This window comes from Geotrypetes seraphini, chromosome 6, assembly GCF_902459505.1.
Source record: "Geotrypetes seraphini chromosome 6, aGeoSer1.1, whole genome shotgun sequence".
NCBI classification, from domain to species: Eukaryota; Metazoa; Chordata; class Amphibia; order Gymnophiona; family Dermophiidae; genus Geotrypetes; species Geotrypetes seraphini.
In genome coordinates, this window is record NC_047089.1 from 62,128,100 (window position 1) to 62,145,227 (window position 17,128).

At 45.7% G+C, this 17,128-nt stretch overlaps 1 protein-coding gene across 1 annotated transcript in view; it reads right to left on the bottom strand.

Moving 5' to 3' along the window:
* SETDB2 (SET domain bifurcated histone lysine methyltransferase 2) overlaps window positions 1-17,128 on the bottom strand; it is a 273,867-nt gene that overhangs the window by 253,359 nt on the left and 3,380 nt on the right. Inside the window, exons 2-3 of the mRNA XM_033949980.1 lie at window positions 10,369-10,409; window positions 8,400-8,525 (exon numbers count right to left, since the gene is read on the bottom strand). Of these exons, the coding sequence (XP_033805871.1) occupies window positions 8,400-8,525; window positions 10,369-10,399 (157 nt within the window). The 5' untranslated portion in view covers window positions 10,400-10,409. The remainder of the gene's footprint in view (window positions 1-8,399; window positions 8,526-10,368; window positions 10,410-17,128) is intronic.

Consider the following 17,128-nt stretch of genomic DNA (forward strand, 5'->3'; position numbering starts at 1 on the left):
GGCGATTAAGTGGCTAAGGTAAGTCACCTTAAGCTGAAGAAACTGTATTGAGGGGTGTTTGGAATATGATAAAGACTAAATCCTTTAATAGTGAGACTAAGGGCTAGATTCACTAACCTCACAGATCCGATCTGTTAGCGATCCAATCTGTGAGGTTGCCGGCCGCCCGATTCACGACGCATCCTCATGTAAATGGGGGCATTCGGAGTCACACCCCCAACTCAGTGGAGAGTGAAGCACGTTCTGGTAGACCCTCAACATCCAGAAATGAGATCATCATTGACCAAAGAGGACCCTGGTGATGCAAGATCATCGAATCACGATCAGAGAACTTGCAGATGAGGTGAGCATCAGCATTGGATCCGTTCAGTCCATTCTGACTGATTTGGGCTTCAGAATTTCAGTGAAGTTAATGCCAAAGCTGCTAATGATCGAGCAGAAGCAACTCTGTTTGGAGATCGCACAGGACATGCTGGAGACTGTGAACAGTGATCCCAACTTCCTCAGCACAGTGATCACTGGTGATGAGTCCTGGGTTTATGGGTACAACCACCACCCCAAAATGTGCCCTAAATGGAACCCAGAAAGCACAGTTACTTACCGTAACAGGTGTTATCCAGGGACAGCAGGCAGATATTCTTAACACATGGGTGACGTCACCGACGGAGCCCTCGGTACGGACCTTTTAACTAGAAGTTTCTAGTTGGCCACACCGCGCGTGCGCGAGTGCCTTCCCGCCCGACGGAGGAGTGCGTGGTCCCCAGTTAGGATAAGCCAGCTAAGAAGCCAACCCGGGGAGGTGGGTGGGACTTAAGAATATCTGCCTGCTGTCCCTGGATAACACCTGTTACGGTAAGTAACTGTGCTTTATCCCAGGACAAGCAGGCAGCATATTCTTAACACATGGGTGACCTCCAAGCTAACAAAGAGGGAGGAGGGATGGTTGGCCATTAGGAAAATAAATTTTGTAACACAGATTGGCCGAAGTGTCCATCCCGTCTGGAGAACGCATCCAGACAGTAGTGAGTAGTGAACGTGTGAACTGAGGACCAAGTGGCCGCCTTGCAGATTTCCTCGATGGGCGTGGAACGGAGGAAAGCCACAGAAGCAGCCATAGCTCGGACTCTGTGGGCCGTGACAGATCCTTCCAGTGAGAGACCGGCCCGAGCATAACAGAAGGCAATACAGGCAGCAAGCCAATTTGAAAGTGTCCGTTTGGAGACAGGACGGCCCAAACGGTTGGGATCGAAAGACAAAAAGAGCTGAGGGGATGTTCGGTGAGCTCTGGTACGATCAAGGTAGTAAGCAAGGGCACGCTTACAATCCAGCGTGTGCAACGCCTGTTCTCCAGGATGCGAGTGAGGCTTAGGGAAGAAGACGGGAAGCACAATGGACTGGTTGAGGTGAAAAGCTGAGACCACCTTGGGAAGGAATTTAGGGTGGGTACGCAGAACAACCTTGTCATGGTGAAAAACAGTGAACGGTGGGTCGGCAACCAGTGCATGCAGTTCGCTAACCCTCCTGGCAGAGGTGATGGCAATTAGGAAAAGCACCTTCCAGGTAAGAAGCCTGAATGAAGCTGTGGCAAGAGGCTCAAACGGAGGTTTCATGAGAGCAGAGAGAACCACATTCAGGTCCCAGACGACGGGAGGAGGCTTGAGAGGCGGTTTGATGTTGAAGAGCCCTCTCATAAATCTTGAAACCAGAGGATGAGCCGTGAGGGGTTTTCCGAGAATAGGCTCGTGAAACGCAGTGATGGCACTGAGGTGGACTCTGATGGAGGTGGTTTTGAGGCCAGCGTTGGACAGCGAGAGCAAATATTCCAAGACAGTTTCCACCGCCAAAGAGGTGGGTTCTTGATGATGCCGGAGACACCACGAGGAGAATCTGGTCCACTTCTGATGGTAACATTGGAGAGTGGCCGGTTTCCTGGAGGCGTCCAAAATGAGGCGGACCGGTTGAGATAGATTCTCCGGAGAGGTCAGCCCGAGAGAAACCAAGCTGTCAGGTGGAGGGAAGACAGGTTGGGATGTAGTAGAGATTGATTCTGCTGTGTAAGTAGAGTAGGAAACACAGGAAGAGGAATGGGCTCCCTGGAGCTGAGTTGAAGCAGAAGGGAGAACCAGTGTTGACGAGGCCACCGAGGGGCGATGAGGATCATGGTGGCATTGTCCTTGCGGAGTTTGGACAAGGTCCGCAACATCAAAGGAAGTGGAGGGAAGGCATAGAGGAACCGATCCCTCCAGTTGAGCAGGAATGCATCCGGGGCCAGACGGTGAGGAGAGAAGAGTCTGGAACAGAATTGGGGCAGCTGATGGTTGTGAGGTGCCGCAAAGAGGTCCACCTGCGGAGTGCCCCATCGAGCAAAGATGGAGAGTAGAGTCGGAGGGTCCAACGTCCACTCGTGAGGTTGAAGGATGCGGCTGAGATTGTCGGCCAGAGAGTTCTGTTCGCCCTGGATATAGACCGCCCTGAGAAAGAGATTGCGGTCCGTGGCCCAGGTCCAGATGCGCAGAGCCTCCAGACAAAGGGGGCGAGATCCGGTGCCGCCTTGCTTGTTTATGTAGTACATGGCGACTTGATTGTCTGTGCATAGGAGGAGGACTTGAGGACAGAGAAGATGTTGGAAAGCCTTGAGGGCGTAGAACATGGCTCTGAGTTCCAGGAAATTGATGTGATGACGACGCTCCTGAGGGGTCCAAAGTCCCTGGGTGCGTAGATCTCCCAGGTGAGCTCCCCACTCGTAGGGGGACGCATCTGTGGTGATGATCATAGAGTGGGGGGGCAGATGGAAAAGAAGACCCCTGGAAAGATTTGAGGAGTTCAACCACCATTGGAGAGATTGCTGAAGAGATGATGTCACAGAGATGGGATGAGAAAGAAGATCCGTAGTCTGTGACCACTGGTTGGCGAGCGTCCACTGAGGTGTACGGAGGTGGAGACGAGCCAGAGGAAGGACATGCACTGTCGAGGCCATGTGACCCAGGAGGACCATCATCTGTCGAGCAGGAATGGAGGGATGCATGAGTACCTGACGGCAGAGATGGAGCAGGGTCTGCTTGCGATCGGAGGGGAGAAAAGCCCTCATTAGCGTGGTGTCCAGAACTGCTCCAATGAATTGAAGTCGCTGGGTGGGAAGCAGATGCGACTTGGGGTAGTTGATCTCGAACCCCAGGAGGTGGAGGAGAGAGATGGTGTGATGAGTAGCCTGTAGCACAAGTGGAGACGTAGGTGCTTTCACCAACCAATCGTCCAAATAGGGGAACACCTGGAGGTTGTGAGACCTGAGGAAGGCCGCTACCACTATAAGGCACTTGGTGAAGACCCTGGGTGAGGAGGCGAGGCCGAACGGTAGCACCTTGTACTGATAGTGGTGGTGCAGTACCTGGAACCGCAGGTAGCGGCGAGAATGTTGATTGATGGAGATGTGAGTGTAGGCCTCTTTGAGGTCCAGGGAACATAGCCAGTCGTGTTGAGAAAGAAGAGGGTAGAGCGTGGCAAGGGAGAGCATTCTGAACTTCTCCTTGACCAGACACTTGTTGAGGTCCCTGAGATCGAGAATGGGACGGAGGTCTCCCGTCTTTTTGGGTACCAGGAAGTAGCGGGAGTAGAATCCCTGCCCCCTTTGATCTGGAGGTACTTCTTCGATGGCATTGAGAAGGAGGAGGGATTGAACCTCCCTCAGGAGGAGGGGGGTTTGAGATGAGTTTGAAGCAGACTCTACGGGAAGGTTGTCCGGAGGCAGAGTCTGGAAGTTGAGAGAGTAGCCGTGGCGGATGATGTTGAGGACCCACTGGTCCGACGTGATGACTTCCCAACGGCTTGAGAAAATGGTGAGACGACCCCCGATAGGCTGTGGAAGAGGCAGCGAGGGTGGATGACTGGCTATGCCCTGGAGAGAAGAGTCAAAAGGGCTGAGATTGTTTAGCAGGCTGAGGAGGCTTGGAGGGTTGAGTGGCCTGAGACCGAGCCTGGGCATGGTGCTGCTGTTGACGGGGTCGCCGAGATTGTTGGGGAGGCGGATTGAGTGGCCTGGCTGAGAACCTCCGCTGGTAAGATGATTGAGGCCGATAGGGTCGAGCAGGCGGAGCCTTCTTTTTCGGCTTGATCAGGGTGTCCCACCTGGTCTCATGGGCAGAGAGTTTCTGGGTGGTGGAATCCAGTGACTCTCCAAAAAGCTCATCCCCGAGACAGGGGGCGTTGGCCAGGCGGTCCTGGTGGTTGATGTCCAGGTCGGAGACTCTGAGCCAGGCCAAGCGACGCATGGCTACAGCCATGGCAGAGGCCCGAGAGGTGAGCTCGAAGGAGTCGTATATCGAGCGGACCATATACTTGCGCATTTGGAGAAGGCCAGATATGTGCTGCTGGAATAGCGGGACCTTGCGCTCAGGTAGGTACTTCTGGAGGGCAGACAGCTGTTGGACCAAGTGTTTGAGATAAAAGGAAAAATGGAAGGAATAGTTGTTTGCCCTGTTGGCAAGCATGGCATTTTGGTAAAGTCTCTTGCCAAACTTGTCCATGGTCTTACCTTCTCTGCCAGGAGGGGTAGAGGCATAGACACTGGAGCCCTGAGTCTTTTTTAAGGTGGATTCCACCAGAAGGGACTCATGGGGCAATTGAGATTTGTCGAATCCTGGAATAGGGATGACACGGTAAAGGTTGTCCAGTTTACGGGGAGCTCCCGGTACCGTGAGGGGATTTTCCAAGTTTTTGTAGAATGTCTCCCGTAAGATGTCATGTACGGGAAGTTTGAGGAACTCTTTAGGAGGTTGCTCAAAGTCTAAGGCTTCTAAAAAGGCTTGGGACTTTTTGGAGTCAGATTCAAGGGGAAGTGACAGAGCAGCAGACATTTCCCTCAGAAATTTAGAAAAAGAGGATTGCTCAGGTTTAGAGGTGGCATCAGGTGCCGATGGTTCCTCATCAGATGAGGAGGGATCCTCCTCGGTACCGAGAGGAGTCTCCTCCCATAAATCAGGATCCCTGACCTCTGGTGCGTGTCGGGACACCGGGGTGGAGGGTGCGGTGTGGCGAGTCTTGGACAAAGATTTACCAGAGCGCACCGAAACGGTACCAGGGGAGGACGATCGGCGTCGTTCTCGGTCCCGAGAAGAGTGCCGTACCGCCTGGTGCCGAGTAGGATCCACTGTGGGTTGAGAATGAACCACAGGATCATCAGGAAGTTGCTGGGCCGAAAGGATCGGCATCGAGGTGTTTACCGGTACCGAAGGAGTGGACACCGGGGGCTCGGTGCGGGGCTCGGGCCGGTCTGGTACCGGAAGGAGCGGTGCCAGGATAGAGGGTAGCAGTTGTTCAAGCTGTTTCTTCAACTGCTCCTGAAGCTGAGTTTGTAGAATGGCCGAGATACGGTCATCTAGGGGTGGCATCGGAACCGCTTTCTTTTTCTTCGGTTCCTTGGATGCCGCTCCACGCCCCGGCGATGAGGAGGCCGATGACGAGGCACTCACCGTTATCGGGGCGGAGCGTTTACGGGACCGGTGCGATGCCGGTATGGACGGTGTCGTCACCGTAGCTGGAGGGCGCTCGAGGGAAGAGGAAGGCTTCTTAGCCGGCTTACCTGGCGCCAGTGGCGCCGATGCGGGATCGGTCGGTGTCGAGCTTGACGGTGCCGATTTCTGCGGTACCGCCGTTGAAGGTGATGAATCCATCGCCGACTCGGGGCCGAAGAGCAGGGTTTGCTGGATTCTTCGGTTTTTAAGAGTACGTTTTTGTAAAGTGGCACAGCGGGTGCAGGAATCTGCCCGATGCTCCGGACCCAGGCACTGCAAACACCAATTGTGTGGGTCAGAAACGGAGATCGGGCGTGCACACCGCTGGCACTTCTTAAAACCGACCTGCGGGGGCATGAAGGGGAAGATAGCCTCCGCAAAATCGAAGTCCGAGGCCTGTATAATGGCAACAGGCCCCGCCGGGGCAAAAACGAAAGAAACAATAAAAATCAAAGTTTTTTTTTTTTTTTTTTTTTTGCAATTCAAAGAAAAAGGAAACCCGAAGGTAGAGGAAGAAAAATTGAGAACAAAAGCGCGAGCGGGAAGGCAAAAAGTGATTTCAACGGCCGTTGAAAAAATACACGCGTCTTCTTCGCTCCGCGGAAACGAAGAAACTGGGGACCACGCACTCCTCCGTCGGGCGGGAAGGCACTCGCGCACGCGCGGTGCGGCCAACTAGAAACTTCTAGTTAAAAGGTCCGTACCGAGGGCTCCGTCGGTGACGTCACCCATGTGTTAAGAATATGCTGCCTGCTTGTCCTGGGATAAACCAAGTTATCATCACAATGGAAGCATTCAACATCCCAGGAGCCAAAAAAAGCAAAGCAGGTCCACAGCAATGTCAAAGTCATGCTGACCGTCTTCTTTGACTCCAGTGGCGTGGTTCATCACGAGTACGCACCACACGGCACAACCATCACCAAAGGATACTACCAAGAGGTTCTGCATTGCCTTCATAACGCTGTGAGATGCAAACGGCCGGACCTATGGGCAGCAGGCAATTGGCAGTTCCATCACGATAACACTCCTGCCCATTCTTCACATTTGATACGGAGTTTCCTGGCCAAACACATCTGTGATTCCTCAGGCTCCCTACTCTCTCGACATGGGCTCTGTCTCACTTCTGGCTTTTCCCCAAGCTGCAAATGCCCCTGAAAGGGACCAGATTTCAGTTAAGAAAAGACATCATGCAGAATGCAAAGGACCAGTTGCGAGCAATCTCAAAAGAGACATTCCAGCGCTGCTTCAGACAGTGGCAGAACCGTTGGAAGAAGTGTGTGGCAGCCCAAGGGGACTACTTTGATTAGTATAAGATTGTTGTATCTGAATACGAGTATTTTTTATGAATTAAGGTCTGATACTTTTTGAACAGCCCTCGTATTTAAATGAAATTAAAGCACTTATCATAAATAAGGTGACCATAAGTCCCGTTTTGAATGGGACCATCCCATTTTTAGATCCCCTGTCCTGTTGTCCCCACACACAGCTTCGGGATGCCGAAATGTGCCGTTTTCAGGGACAACGTCCCCAAGCTGTGTGTGGGGACAACGGGACAGGTGATCACTTCCTCTCCCTCCCTGCCGCGCCAAACAAACAAAAAAAAAAGGCCTCCCTCCAGCGCCCGATTCAAACCCTCCCCACTCCTCCAGTCTGCCGCCGCCGCTGCTCTCCTTACCTCCCTCCAGTGCCAATTCAACTAATTGCTGCCCAGAAGCCTTCTTCCTGATGTTAATTCTGACGTCAGAGAGGACGTTCCGGGCCAGTCAGGCAGTGATTGGTTGGACTGGAACTTCCTCTCCAACGTCAGAATTGACGTCGGGAAGAAGGCTTCTGGGCGGCAATTAGCAGCAGCGGCGGCGGGTTTGAATCGGCATTTGAGGGAGGTAAGGAGAGAGGCTGACAATCAGCAGCGGTGGCGGTCCGGGGGGGGGGGTTGAATCGGGCGCTGGAGGGAGGGAGGCTTTTTTTTTTTTCCCAGCAGGGAGGGAGGTAGATAGGCAGGCAGGCAGGCTTCCGGGGTGGAACAAAGTCTGGAAGGCAGTGAGGGGGACATAGGAAGGAGGCACTGGGGGCACTAAGGACATGGGAAGGAGGCACTGGGGCACTAAGGATATAGAAAGGAGGCGCTGGGGGCACTAAGGACACGGGAATGGGCACTAAGGATATAGGAAGGAGATGCTGGGGGCACTAAGGACACAGGAAGCACTAAGGACACAGGAATGAGGCGCTGGGGGCACTAATGACACAGGAAGGAGGCACTGGGGGCACTAAGGACACAGGAAGGAGGCGCTGGGAGCACTAAGGACACAGGAAGGGGCACTAAGGACACAGAAAGGAGGCGCTGGGGGCACTAAGGACACAGGAGAATTTGGAATGGACTTCTAGATTCTATAAGACTGGTAGATCAATTATTTCAGTTTCGAAAAAGTTTAAAAATCTGGTTGTTTTCACAATAGTTAATTTGATTTTTTTTCTAACTTTTTCCATCCATCTAATCTAACCAATTTCTGTTTTTATCTCACAGTTTTTACTTGTTATGTTTCATATTTTAACGAACTGTAAACTGAGTAGATTTGGTAGATTCGGTATATAAAATGAAGATTAGATTAGATTAGGAAGGAGGCACTGGGGGCACTAAGGACACAGGAAAGAGGCACTAGGGGCACTAAGGACATGGGAAGGAGGCACTGGGGGCACTAAGGATACATGGGCAAGACCAGAAAGCAGATCCCACAGAGCTAAGGGAGGGGGAATCCCAGAAAGACTGGAAAGCCAGAGGAGGAGCAGATAAGGCCACACTGAAGGAGCACATATGCATAATCAAGGTCCTAAAGGAAGTGAAAGCTGACACCTTCAAAATCTGAGGGTTGCCTAATTTCATATTTTTCATACCTAGAGGTGTTGCAGTTTCATCTTTGATTTTTTTTTGTAGACAAAGCAGTACATTCTGTACTTGTTCAAAAATCACGTCAACCTTTCCATTAGTTACCATTTTCCTCCAAAACTCTTCTGGATCATCTGCAATACAAATTTCTTTGTAAGACATAAGGATTTTAAATATCAACTTAAATATGACAACCTTCCCAATACTACTAGTTGAAATCACCAGTGAAAAGACCTTTAGTCTGAATTCTCTTAATCATGGAAAAATATGTAAATAAAAAACACACCACCCCATAAATAGTTTATACTATACTGCACTAAATTCATGTTATCACAATAGGATTGCCATACATAGAAACAGAGTCAGTGTTAAAAGTCACCATTCATTAGTTCTTCAATTACAATGTGCCAAAACAAGAAGAATGTTGATTCCAATGTTAATGTACAGCACATAGATTATAAAACACCAGCACATGACAACTGAGGCTTAGTAATTTCATTTATTAGAACTATCTTAATGGCAATTAATTGTTCATGGTAGCATATAAGAAATACAGGTAAGCATAATACATGAGGCAGGACAATGTTCATGTGACCTTACAAAGAAAGCTGAAGTTGCCGTTATGAGGGCAGATCTACAAATGGGCACTTCCATTTAGGCACCCCAGGATGCTCAGTAGAAACCTATTCTATAATGTAATCTGAGCACCCAGGTTGTGGCTGATATCAAAATCTACACTAGAGTAGATCCCTTGATGGTGCGGATAACATGAGGAAGAACCTAGTGAAGCTTGAAGAAGTGCTAAGAATTAATACTAAGAAATGGAGGGTCACACATTTAGGCTGCAAAAACCCGAGGGAATGATACAGTTTAGAGAGTGAAGAACTTTTGCGCACAAAAGAAGATCGGGACTTGGGTGTCATTTTATGTGATGATCTTAAGGTGGCCAAACAGGTAGAAAAGACGACAGCAAAACCTAAAAGGATGCTTGGGTGTATAGGGAGAAGAAAGGACAGTAGAAAAAAGGACAGTAGAGTACTGGGTACCTGGAGAACACACCTTCAAAAAGATAAACAGGATGGAGTCAGTCCAGAGAACAGCTACTAAAATAATTAGTAGTCTTCATAAAGCATATAGGGATAGACTTTGGAGAAAAAGCAGAGAGTGGAGATAGGATAGAGATATTTAAATACCTAATGGCATAAATGCACATGAGGTGAGTCTTTTAATTGAAAGGAAACTCTGGAATGAGGGAGTGTAGGATGAAAGTGAAAGAGGATAGACTCAGAAGTAATCTCAGAAAGTATTTTTTCATAGAAAGGGTGATGAATGCGTGGAACAGTCTCCCAATGGATGTGATAGAGTCAAAAACTGTTTGAATTTAAGAATGTTTGAGACATTGAAACTCTAGGGAAAGGAAAGCGACAGTAGATGGAATGGAATGGATAGGCAGACTAAAGAGGCCATATGGTCTTTATCTTACTTAATTTCTCTGTTTCTATACTTTCTAAATGTTGTGGTTAACAATGACATTTGAAGGTACATAAATAAGGTCCCAGAAACTCGGAATTTCCAACATTCTCACTAATATTTCCCCATTTCATATGCAGGATCCCAGAGGTGGGCTAAATCATGGAGTCTCAACACACAGGGAAGATGATGGTCCAGAAGGATATTAGATTTGTAAGAACTTAAATACTTGAGGGACAATTGAGCCTATTCTGAAACAATAAGCTGCACCTTAACCAGGATGGAATTCAGCTGCTTAAAAGGCGACAAATCATATAGTTCAGAGTGAGGTATTTTCAAAGGATATAGGCAAAGTAGGGGTGTTACAGATTATGAATATAAATAAAACAAAATATTTTAAGCTGTTTGTAGGCAAATACCAAAAGTCTAAAAAATAAAACTAGACAATAAGAATGTTTGGAACTAAGTGAAGACACTGGCATAATAAGCATCAGGGTGCCAACCTACCAGTATGTGACCCTTCTGATGAGTTGCTCATCTCTTGTGGCCTAAAAAAAAAATCCCACAAAATTACACATTTACAATAGTTGAAACTAAATGTTCTTCAATAGTACTAGGTTATCTGGCGCATTCACAGAGCTATACAAGACAGAAATACAATCTTCTACAAAGCACTTCCAATCCAAATATTACAATTTAACAAGAACATTGTTTTTTGACAAACTAATCATTTATTAAAGCATGGCATTCTTCTGACAAATGCTTAGCAAAGACAGGCCATGGATACAATTTTCAATAAGTTTCATAGGGTGCACAATTTAATTAGGCACTACATGTGCCTAATGCAGCAAAAATGGAATACAGGCAATCCCTGGGTTAAGAATGTCTGACTTACATTGGACTCGTACTTATGAACCTGGGTCCTGCCTCTCCCTTCCTGTCCAAACGCGACCCTCGTCATCCTTCCCTCCATTCTGCATCTCAAAATCGTGCCTCCCTCCCACAGGTTTACCTCTGCTGGCCGGCTGCCTCCTCCCAGCCGCACTTCTCTTTGCAAAGCCGCAAGCAGTGGCTTCTGCACATGGCCCATGGCTAACCCAGAAGCCTTCCCTCTGACATCAGAGGAAAGGTGTCCAAGTCAGTCACAGGCTGTGTGTAGGAACCGCAGCTGCAGCTTTGCGAAGACAAATGCGGCTGAAAGGAAGCAGTTTGCCAGCAGAGGTAAACACCTGTGTGTGGGCAGGTGGGAAGGATGACAGCAGCTCTTTCCCCCTCCTCACCCCCACATCCCCAATGCCAGCAGCTCTTTTTTTCCTTGTCCTTCTCCATATCCAGCACATATCTCCCTCTCCTTGCGACTGCCAGTGTCTGGCACATGTTTCGCCTTTCCCTTTTCTCTTTTGTCGGTCTAAGCTTCCTGTACGGCATCGGTGATATCTGCTCTGACCAACCCCAGAGGCCTTCAATCAGCTGTGTCCCGCCCTCGAAAAAACAGAAGTTGCTTCAGAGGAGGCAGGGACATGGTTGAAGAAAAGCCGACACTGCACAGGAAGCTTAGACTGAAGAAGGAGAGAAGGGAAGGGAGAAACAGGCTTTAGTCCTCGGGTAGAGTGAAGGATAAGAAGGGAGGGAAATGCTGGATTTGGGGGGGGGGGAAGTGTTGTAGGATGAGGGAGTCAGTAACTACAAATTTGACTCAGACTCCTCTATTTTTCTATTGTCTGATCCCAACTCCTACTATGTACAGCAGTGGTCTCAAATTCAAACCCTTTGCGGGGCCACATTTTGGATTTGTAGGTACTTGGAGGGCCTCAGAAAAAAAATAGTTAATGTCTTATTAAAGAAATGACAATTTTGCATGAGGTAAAACTCTATAGTTTATAAATATTTCCTTTTGGCTAAGTCTTAATAATAATATTGTAATTTATAACTAAAGAGACATATGATCAAGAAACTGTTTTATTTTACTTTTGTGATTATGATAAACATACTGAGGGCCTCAAAATAGCACCTGGTGGGCCGCATGTGGCCCCCGGGCCGCGAGTTTGAGACAACTGATGTACAGCAATCTAAGAAAATTTGATTAATCACAGAAACACAGGATACTTTTTTTATGCTTTTGGATGCCAACAGCATAGTAGACAGTTATGTAAAGTATTTCAGTATCCGCAGCCTTGATAAAGAGTGGTGAAACGCGTTGGCAAAGGGGAGCATTGCTGGATAAACGTGAAATGACACTATTTCATATAAAAAAGCTAAGTTATTTAAGCTATCTATATTTATAAGATGTAATGAATAATTATCTATCAGGGATGAATGAGGAATTGCCAGACCTAAAGAGTTAGATATCTCTAAGGGTCATTCTGAGATCCCGTTTAGGCTATATTAGAACTGTCCTATGGTTGCTACACTGCTGTGATAGTATACAAAATTAGAACACAAAATTACAACATTGCATGAATATACAAGCTCATGCTATATAATTCAAAACTAATCCTTACATTATATTCTGAAAGTTATTTATCACAAAATCTTTCCTCCAAAAAGCATTTTATTTAAAACAATCCAATTTAAATCACTAAAATCAATTTTTTTTACATAAAAAAAGAAAGATTTTTATCTACCCTAGCTCCTTCTACTAAGGCGTGCTAAATGCCGTACAGCCGTACAAATATAGGGGTCCTTTTACTAAGGCGCGCTAGACTATAATGGACACGTTAGCGTTAAGCGCGCACTAAAATGGCTAGCGTGCCTTGTAAAAGGACCCCATAATGGGCTACAAGACATTTAGCTTATGCTAATCATTACCTCCAGTTTCTTCCCATGTTCTACCAACAAGGTAAAATAATCAGAACCAGCCTAAAAGTTTAGTAAGTGGTCAGTTGAAAGCCACACTAAGGCCAAACGTGCCATTTTTCAGGCAAAGGCTGATAAACTTGTTGAAGAACAGGTGCTCCAGTTTCCATACTCTTATCAGATCTACATCTTCAGGAACTAATAATAATACTCCACCAACAGCCTCGGCTGTCACTTCACCAAGAGTTCTACTCCTTGCTCAGGCTCAAGCTTCCATCATCTTAGCTATCACTCCTTCATTGTTCCAGTTTTACTGACAACGCAGAAGGGCAAAGAGGTTGTCTATGCTCATCAAGGCTCTTCTAAGCAATTTTTTTTTTTTAATGCTACTTTTTTTTTTTCGAAGCCACAGGAATCGGCTTACTCGCTTCCTGTTTTACTTATCTTTACAAGGACATCGGAATGCTATTCTGTAGTCATAAAAGTGCACTCCTAGAAAATAGTACAGTATTTTTAGTGGAATCGATCCTTTAGTTCCCTGTACTTCTAGCTGCTGATTTTCTTTTTTTTTTAATTTTTAGTATTTATTTCTTATTCAACAAAATTTACAAGAATACATCTTGCTACAATAAACACAGGGAGGCAAAAACAACACAGAAGTATTATAAATTCATACATATAGAAATAAAAAAGTATTTCTTTATCCCCTTCTTAGACCACAATTTGGGGGGGGGGGGGTCAATCAAGAAAATATATGAGAGAAAAATTAAAGAAGAATTTAATTAACAAATAGGCTTAATGTATCTAAGCACCAGCTATTAAAATGTCATTATCCCTCAGTCCTTGATGATCTTCACATCCAAGAATTCCTTCAGATGATTTGGAGAGAAAAAAGTGTATTTGACTCCCAAATACCTAACCAAGCATTTGCAGTGGTGTGCTAGAAGAAACGTTGCTCCCAAATTAATAGTATCTTGACGCATAGAAAGAAATTCTTTCTTCCATTCTTGCGTAGTCTTTGCGACGTCAGGGTATATCCATATTTTCTGTTCCCCAAATAACTTTTGTGAGTTTTTAAAGAACAATTTCATAATCATATTCACATCTTGCTAGCTGCTGGTTTTCTAACACCAGCTCCCTGTGTCTCTAGCTGCTGTTCCTGCTCTGCCTATTCTTTTACCTCAGCAGCTGTTTTTCCCAGGGCTATGAAGTAGGAAGTGGAAGCAATTGAGTAGAGTTGGTGGTCAAAGTCAGAGCCAGTAAAATGTAATGGCTCAGACTCCAGCTTCAAAATAGAAACTTATAATATAAGGTAAATGTATCATTTTCTACTTTATATTATTTTTTGTTCAGATTCTTTGATCAAACTTCAAATATAAAGAGTTTTACTTTATGCAAAATTGTCATTAACTATTTCTTTCTGCGGCCCTCCAAGTACCCTACTTTTTCTGCAGCCCTCACATTTAAAGTTTAATATCTTTGCTTTCTCAAAACTGACACATTTCAATCAATATATTGAAAATAAAATCATTTTCCCTACCTTTGTTGGCTGGTGACTATATTTTTCTGTGCATTTAACTATGTTTCCAGGGTCTTCTTGTCCTTTGACTGGTTTTCTCTCCGTCTTCACTTTCTGCCTTGCATCCATCTTTGGCATTAACTTAATATTCAATTTTTCTGCGTTCTTTTCAAAATCTACGTTTCCATGTCTTACCTTCCCTTCTATCTCTCTCTTCTTCTGTCCCTATTTCCATGGTCTGACATCTCTTTCTTTCCTTTCTCTCCCTCCCTCCTTCCTTCCTTTCCCCTGGTCTGGCATCTGTCTCCTTCCCTCCCCCAACTTTTTATTTCTTTCACCCTGCCCCTTCTGTCTTTCTCTCTCTATCCATGCCCCCTTTCTTTCTCTATGCCCTTTCTTTCTTTCTCTCTCCATGCCCCTTTCTGTCTGTGTCCCGTTTCCCTTCTTTCTTTCTGTCTCCCTGTCCCTCCTTTCTTTCTTTACTTCTCCCTGCCCTCCCCCAAGCCACCACCATTGGGGAACAGGCCGCCACTGCCGCAATCAGGGAACAGGCCACTACCGCCGCAATTGGGGAACAGGCTGCCGCCACCACAATCGAGGAACAGGCCAGCGCCGAGGTCTTAACTCTCCCTGCTTATCTTCCCCAGTGCGGGGCCGACCAATTCACGCCACCCGATGTCAATTCTAACATCGGGGAGGAACTTCCGGGCCAGCCAGGCAGCGATTGGCTGGCCCGGAACTTCCTCCCCAACATTAGAATTGACGTCAGGTGGCAAGAATTGGTTGGCTCTGAGCTGGGGAAGATAAACAGGAAGAGTTAAGACCTCAGCACTGGCCTGTTCCCCGATTGTGGCGGCGACAGCCTATTCCTCGATTGTGGCAGTGGCAGTGGCAGCCTGTTCCCGATTGCAGTGGCTTGGGGGAGGGCAGTGGGAAGGGAAGCAGATTGGGGACCCCTGCTTTAGGCGAGGACAGATTGCGGGCCGCAAAATAGTCCCTGGGGGGACGCATACGGCCCACAGGCCACATCTTTGAGACCGCTGGTCTAGAAGATATTCTCACAGATGCTTGGGTTTGCATTTCTCAAAACTGTAAATAGTGTGTCTGCAGAGATATCATGCTTCTTCACAGCAAGATTTAAATCAAGTCTTTCTGACTAGTGATTTAAATAATGATTTCAATCAATTTGAATTAAATCAAATCCACCATGGAACAAGCTCTTAGTGACCTGGGATTATTATGTTTCTACCTAAAGAGAATGAGTTCAGAAGGAAGTTATGTTGGATTTCAACAATACTGGTTCCTCTGGGGCCCATGAAGAGCAATACTTAGTTGCTGTTATGGTTTTGTTTGCTATGACGTAGGATCAAGATTTAGGGGTCCTTTTATTAAGGCGCACTAACTGATTTAGCATATGCTAAATGCTAAGGTTCCCTTAGAATATAATGGATGTCTTAGCATTTAGCGCGCGCTAAATCGGTTAAACTAAACCTTAAGCTTAAATACCGCATCTTCTCTATAAAGATAGAGCTCGGCACGGTTTACAAGAAATTTAAAGAAAGGAAAATATAATAAGAATTAGTGATTATATAGAGAGCAGCAAAATTTACATTTTTGAAAATAGCCAAGTTTTCAAATGTTTTCAAAATAATTGGAAGAACCCCTTATTATGAGGTTGTTTAGGCACAAAAAAATAAAATAAAATCATCAAATGTTGAATATTTCCAGATTTAGCTACAGCCATAGCCATGCAGAGGAGGAGAATTTCTGATTCTTAGACTGCAGGTCTAACAAATGGGGATCAAATTCCACTTGAAATATAATTTTGCAATAGTTATACTTTTTTTCTGGAGTGATAAGTGCCCGGTTTCATCCTCTGGACAAAATCATCAGGCTTTTCCATCTTCTGTTCATTCTTAAATGTTTGCATTTGGACTGGCTGAATGACAGATCAGTGCAACTTTATTACGTTGTCTTTTTTGCTTAATTTTTATACTCTCTTTTGGCTGCTCCATCTCTGTATTGTGGACTTGACTTTGATAGCTGTAATATTGCTTTTTGAGTATAAATGAATTTATTTAATTGCTTGGTGTTATTGCTCTATTTTCTTTCCAAAATTTGGCTTATGTGTATTTGAAATTTATGAAAATTGCATAAATAATGTAAAAAAAAATAATAAAAAAATATATATATATTACTTAGAAACAAATTTTGTAGTTCTTACTGAGGCATGGAGGACAGTATATAAAATTTGGGCAGATGGAAAAACCCTCGAACTAAACATGTTTACTTTAGGATAGTGTTCGTCAGGTGTGCCTTGGCACATGGGTGTACTTTCTGATCTGCTTAGGGGTGAATATGTGCTCTGCTTCTGGCAACCTGAAGAAACAAGGGACACCAGAGAAAGCTCTTTAATATGCAGGAGCTCCTTTCTGAGAACAGGTAGTCCTGCATGTTCTTCTGCCTATTAGAATTAGCATGAGAATTAACAGGCAGCTGAACCAACTCCTATCAGTTTTATTAAATTATTTGAGCTCTGTCCCCAGCAACTAGAGGAGCACTTAAACACCTCATCTCCCCCTGTCATGTCAAAGTCTCATAATAACAGCAGTGAAATCATGTGGCTGTTATTGCAAAACTTTGGCTTGGTAGCAGGAAATGAATACATAATGCATAATACATAACTTTTCCAATTTTAGTTGAAGAAAGTTGATGGAAGATGGTGTATCAGCTTTGATAAAGTAATTACATGCTAGTTGTAAAAATCCTCAGCTCCTTTATACACACAAAATAATAGTTGGATCCTCACCAAACACAGAATAAGTTACCATAAACAAAAAAAATACAGAGAAACTAAAATAAAAGGCCACATGAAGCTAACTTCGCTTGCAATACAAATTTAGAGAAATATAAACACGGCAAATTCAAAGCAGGGAGTCCATCTAGGTCGGA